Raw genomic sequence first — 4,365 nt, forward strand, 5'->3', positions numbered from 1 at the left:
GGATGCCTCGGGGCCAGCAACCACCCGCCCTAGGGCCGAGGCTGACACGCTCGAGGCACGGGCGTTAGGGAAGCATGTCGTTAGCACGGTGGGCTCGATGGTGGAGGTGGAGCAGGCGGTGGCGGGGGCGACGCAACCACCTTCATAGAGGGTCGAGGGGGCACCGGAGTTCGGCGAGGGCCGGCCAGCACCGACAGACACGGGGGCCGTGCCACCGCCACTGCCATTGCAGAGGATGAGGGACGCAGTGCAGAAGCGGTTGTGTCCCCATTCGAGGTAAGTGTTTTGTCAGTGGAGTTGCAGCATCTCCCGCTCGTCCCTTGGTCGTATGCTGACCTCATGAGCGCTTTGCCTTTAGTCGGAAGCGTCAGGCGGAAGCGCCCGCCCTAGCGCCATGTAAGGCGCTCAAGGTGAGCACCAGCTTCCCCGCCCAATGGGTGGTGGAGGCACAAGCCACCATAGACCGTGGCACGACGTCAGCCAGGGCTGACCCGAAGGAGCTAGTCACCCAAGGAGGGGCTACTGAGGCGGCCACAAAGCAAGCAAGGGAGGAGGCGCCTACGTCCCATGAGGCCGAGGCCCGCGCATCAGATGAAGCCGAGGCGCCCCAAGTCGCTGAGGCCACCGAGGGCGAGGCCAAGGCCCCTAGGACCTCCGAGGCTAAAGCGACAGAGGCTAGGGCTCCCAGGACCACTGAGGCCGAGGTGCCGGAGGCTGGTGTGGGCGTGGCGAAGCCGGCAGCCCAGGATATGGAGACGAAGGCGGGGCAAGCTTCAGTACCACCCCTGGTCCAAGACCCGTCGCCGTCGCAGGGAAGCGCTCGGGAGGTGGAGGTCCATTCGATCTCCTCCGATGACACTTCCCAGGGGAAGGAGGTGGCGGACGCCGAGGCGGCCAGCACCGCGGAGCAGCCACCTCTAACCTTGGGCAAGGGGAGCTCGGCCCTCATCCGAGTACAACCCAAGCCCCACGGGTGGGATAGCCCGCGTGTCTTGTGGCAGAGCCAGGACAACCCTGAGGGGGAGCCTTTGTTCACCCTCAAGGATGTGGCCGAGGGGGCGCTGGGACTCCTTTGAGCAATTCTACCATCTGGTGGAGCAGTTGCTGCGGACAGCGCTGTCCGTCGTGGCTGACGATCTGCCCGGCGTTGCCCAGGTACACGCCTTCTTTTCTCGTGCTGTGTCATCTTTTCCCGAGTTTTCTCATAGTGCTTGACGTTTGTTCTACCTATCCAGGAGCTCGAGGCTTGGTCCCTTAGGAAGTCGTTGTTCCTCCGGTGGGAGAGGGGCGTCTAGGACCAGCTCCGGCAGCAAAAGGACCTGCTTGCCGGTGCCAATGAGCTTCTATTAGCGCGGAGCATGGAGGTGGAGGACCTCCGCCTTTGCTATGCTGACATGAAGGCTGAGGCAGCCATGGCTCGGGAGCAAGCTGCCCCTTTGGTAGCGTGGATCAAGGAGCTAGAGGAGGAGTTGACCCTGGTGGCCGACGAGCGAGACACCTTTAGGTCCTAGGCCGAACAAGCGGAGGTCTCTGCCAAGGCCGTCGCCGGGCAGCTGGGGGCGGAGCAGGGCGCACACCTGCTGATGAAAGGTGCCTTGGCAGAGGCCCTCAAGGTGGTTGAGGCCTCCCAGGTCGAGGCCTTAGCCTAGAAGGAAAAGGCCGAGGGTGAGTCCTGTTGAGCCGCGCCCCTTGTTTTATTCGTTTTTCTTGCGTTCGGTCCCTAACTCCCCAATGCGATGCAGAGCTAGAGAACGAGGCTTCGAGGGTGGCCGAGGTCTCTCAGGTCATGGTCCAAAGATGGAAAGAGAAAGCCATGGGTGAGTCCCATAGGCCTTCGCCCCTGTTCGGCTTATTTCCTTTTGTGCTTAACCCCATCCCGCTTGTCTTGGCGCAGGGTTGGAGAAGGAGGTCTCCCGGGTAGCTGAGGCCTCCATTGAGGTGCAGGCGGTGCTCGAGGCTGAGATCTAGGAGCACAATGCGCTGTAGAGCGCTGCTCGTACTGCCTGTGAGGCCCTGGAAGTTGGGGGGTCAAATCAGGCAGCTCCCTTGGGAGCCGCTTGATCGCGTTGAGCGGCTGAGTCCACGAGCGGCTCTGGGGGGCGCTGCTTACGGGCGTCAAGCGCACCCTAGCCGTCGTCTCCTCGCACCACGCCGGCATCAACCTTGAGGCCGTCAGCGACGGTTATGTCTTGGCTGAGGATGACGAGGAGGCTGAGGAGGAGGTAATGAAGCTGGTGGAGGCGGCTGAGGCCCCTAGCATGGCGTTGGCCAAGCTATTCGAAGAGGAGGTGGTTCCTCCTGCGCCGACTGCCGACGCTGGCGACCCTGAGTTCTGACCTGGGCCAAAGGGGCCATGTAAATAGATTAGGATTATTATTGTACCGTAACGCTTGTGGCCGTTGAGGCCTTTTTTAAAGTACTTATGCGTCTATCATTTTTTATTGTATTTCCGAGCCTCTGCCCTCTGTCTCGTCTCTGAACATATCACTTGCAAGAAACTTCCTCAGAGCCTAAGCTGCCCCCTAGGCAAAAGGTGGTGAGGGAGTTGCCGTAGCCTAGAGGCGTAGGCCGTCTTGCGGCTCGGCCGGCCTTTTGGCCCTGAGACAGACTTTTGGTCCTTAGGTTTTTTACAATCGATTTGTCAGAGCACGCTAGAGAGTTTGGCGTAGAAATTTTTTTGAAAAACGACTAAAAATGGTGCCTGGGACTTAGGGGGGCCTTCTAGCCCCTGAGGGAGGCTCGGTTCTACAGAGGCAGAGCCAAGTCATGCTCGAGCCCCATGGTGGGCACCTCTACAGAGGCGGAGCCGAGTCTCCCTTATAGCATTATCATAACACCGATCCCCTATCGACGGGTTCAGAGGATTTCTTGAAAAATTAGAACAACTAAAGAATGTTTCTTTATTGTATTTCGAGAAACAACGTATACAATGCTTGGAAATTTAAGGGTAAAAGCGACATAGCTGTTCTCTGTTCCAAGCGTTGGTGAGGATTTCGCCCTTCTTGTTGGCTAGCTTGTAGGTCCTGGGCTTTAGCACTTGGGCGACGATGTACGGCCCTTCCCATGGCGGGGTCAGCTTGTGGCGGCCCTTGTTTCTCTGCCTCAGTCTCAGCACCAGGTCGCCCACCTTCAGGTCTTGGCTTTGAATGCGCTGGGCTTGATAGCGTCATAGGGCATGCTGATACTTGGTCGAGTGTAGCAGCGCAACATCTCAAGCATCCTTCAGTTGGTCGAGGGCGTCCTCACGGGCAGTGCGGTTGCTTTGCTTGTTGTAGGCCTGTAGCCTCGGGGAACCGTACTCCAAGTCAATGGGGAGGATGGCCTTGGCTCCATAGACTAGGAAGAATGGTGTGAACTCATGGCTTGGCTCAGGGTGTTCCTCAGGCTCTAGATGACCGACGGGAGTTCGGCAAGCCATTTCTTGCCAAATTTCTTCAACCGATTGTATATTTTTGGCTTGAGGCCTTGTATGATCATGCCATTGGCACGTTCTACTTAGCCATTTGTCCTAGGGTGTCCTACAGCCGACCAGGGCACACGGATGTGGTGGTTGTCGCAGAACGTCAGGAACTTGTGGCTAGTGAATTGTGTCCCATTGTCAGTGATGATGGTGTTTGGAACCCCGAACCTATGGATGATATTAGTGAAGAACAGCACCGCTTGCTCGGATTTGATTCGATTGATTGGACAAGCCTCGATCCACTTGGAGAACTTATCAATCGCTACCAGCAAATGGGTATAGCCCCCGGGGGCCTTCGGTAGAGGCCCAACCATGTCCAGCCCCCACACGGTGAATGGTCATGTAATGGGGATGGTTTGGAGGGCTTGGGCCAGGAGGTGCATCTGCCGTGCACAGTACTGGCATCCCTCACAGGAGCGTACCACCTTGGTGGCATCAGCAACCGCCGTTGGCCAGTAGAACCCTTGGAGGAAGGCGTTTCCGACAAGCGTCTGAGGCGCTGCATGGTTGGAGGACGCTAGATGGCCTGCCTCGGTGGTGATGCATCGTTGGAGGACGCTAGATGGGCTTCACCTGTACAACACGCTGTTGCTGAGGACGTAAGTTTTGGCTCGTTGTGCAAGCCGTCGGGCTTTGGTCCTATCTGTAGGAAGCTCTCCTCGAACGAGGCAATCAAGGAATGGGACTCACCAGTCCATGCCCTGGTTGGCCTCGGGAGGCTCTGCGTCGATTTTCATGACCTCAGGCTCGGCTAAAGGGGTCTCGGTGATAGAAGGGGCCTTGGGCCCTGCGGTGGGCTCGACCGGTGGGCCCTCTTCCACCACCGAGGCGTAGTCGATGGAAGGCTTGTGGAGGTCTTTGGTGAAGATGTTCGGGGGGCCGAGGCCCGTGCCGACGCCATCTTT

At 58.4% G+C, this 4,365-nt stretch overlaps 1 protein-coding gene across 1 annotated transcript; it reads left to right on the top strand.

Moving 5' to 3' along the window:
* The first annotated feature begins 235 nt into the window (after window positions 1–235).
* Window positions 236–1,076, top strand: LOC136526368 (uncharacterized). The gene is made up of 2 exons (XM_066519058.1): window positions 236–276; window positions 359–1,076. The coding sequence occupies exons 1-2, from the start codon at window positions 236–238 to the stop codon at window positions 1,074–1,076; spliced, it is 759 nt and encodes a 252-aa protein (XP_066375155.1).
* The last annotated feature ends 3,289 nt before the right edge of the window (window positions 1,077–4,365 follow it).

Source organism: Miscanthus floridulus, chromosome 19 (assembly GCF_019320115.1).
Source record: "Miscanthus floridulus cultivar M001 chromosome 19, ASM1932011v1, whole genome shotgun sequence".
Lineage (NCBI taxonomy): Eukaryota > Viridiplantae > Streptophyta > Magnoliopsida > Poales > Poaceae > Miscanthus > Miscanthus floridulus.

Coding starts and splice junctions, on each gene's coding strand:
- LOC136526368 (XM_066519058.1), top strand. CDS start 236: ATGAGGGACGCAGTGCAGAAGCGGTTGTGTCCCCATTCGAG. Junction 277..358: donor CGGTTGTGTCCCCATTCGAG/GTAAGTGTTTTG, acceptor CTTTGCCTTTAG/TCGGAAGCGTCAGGCGGAAG.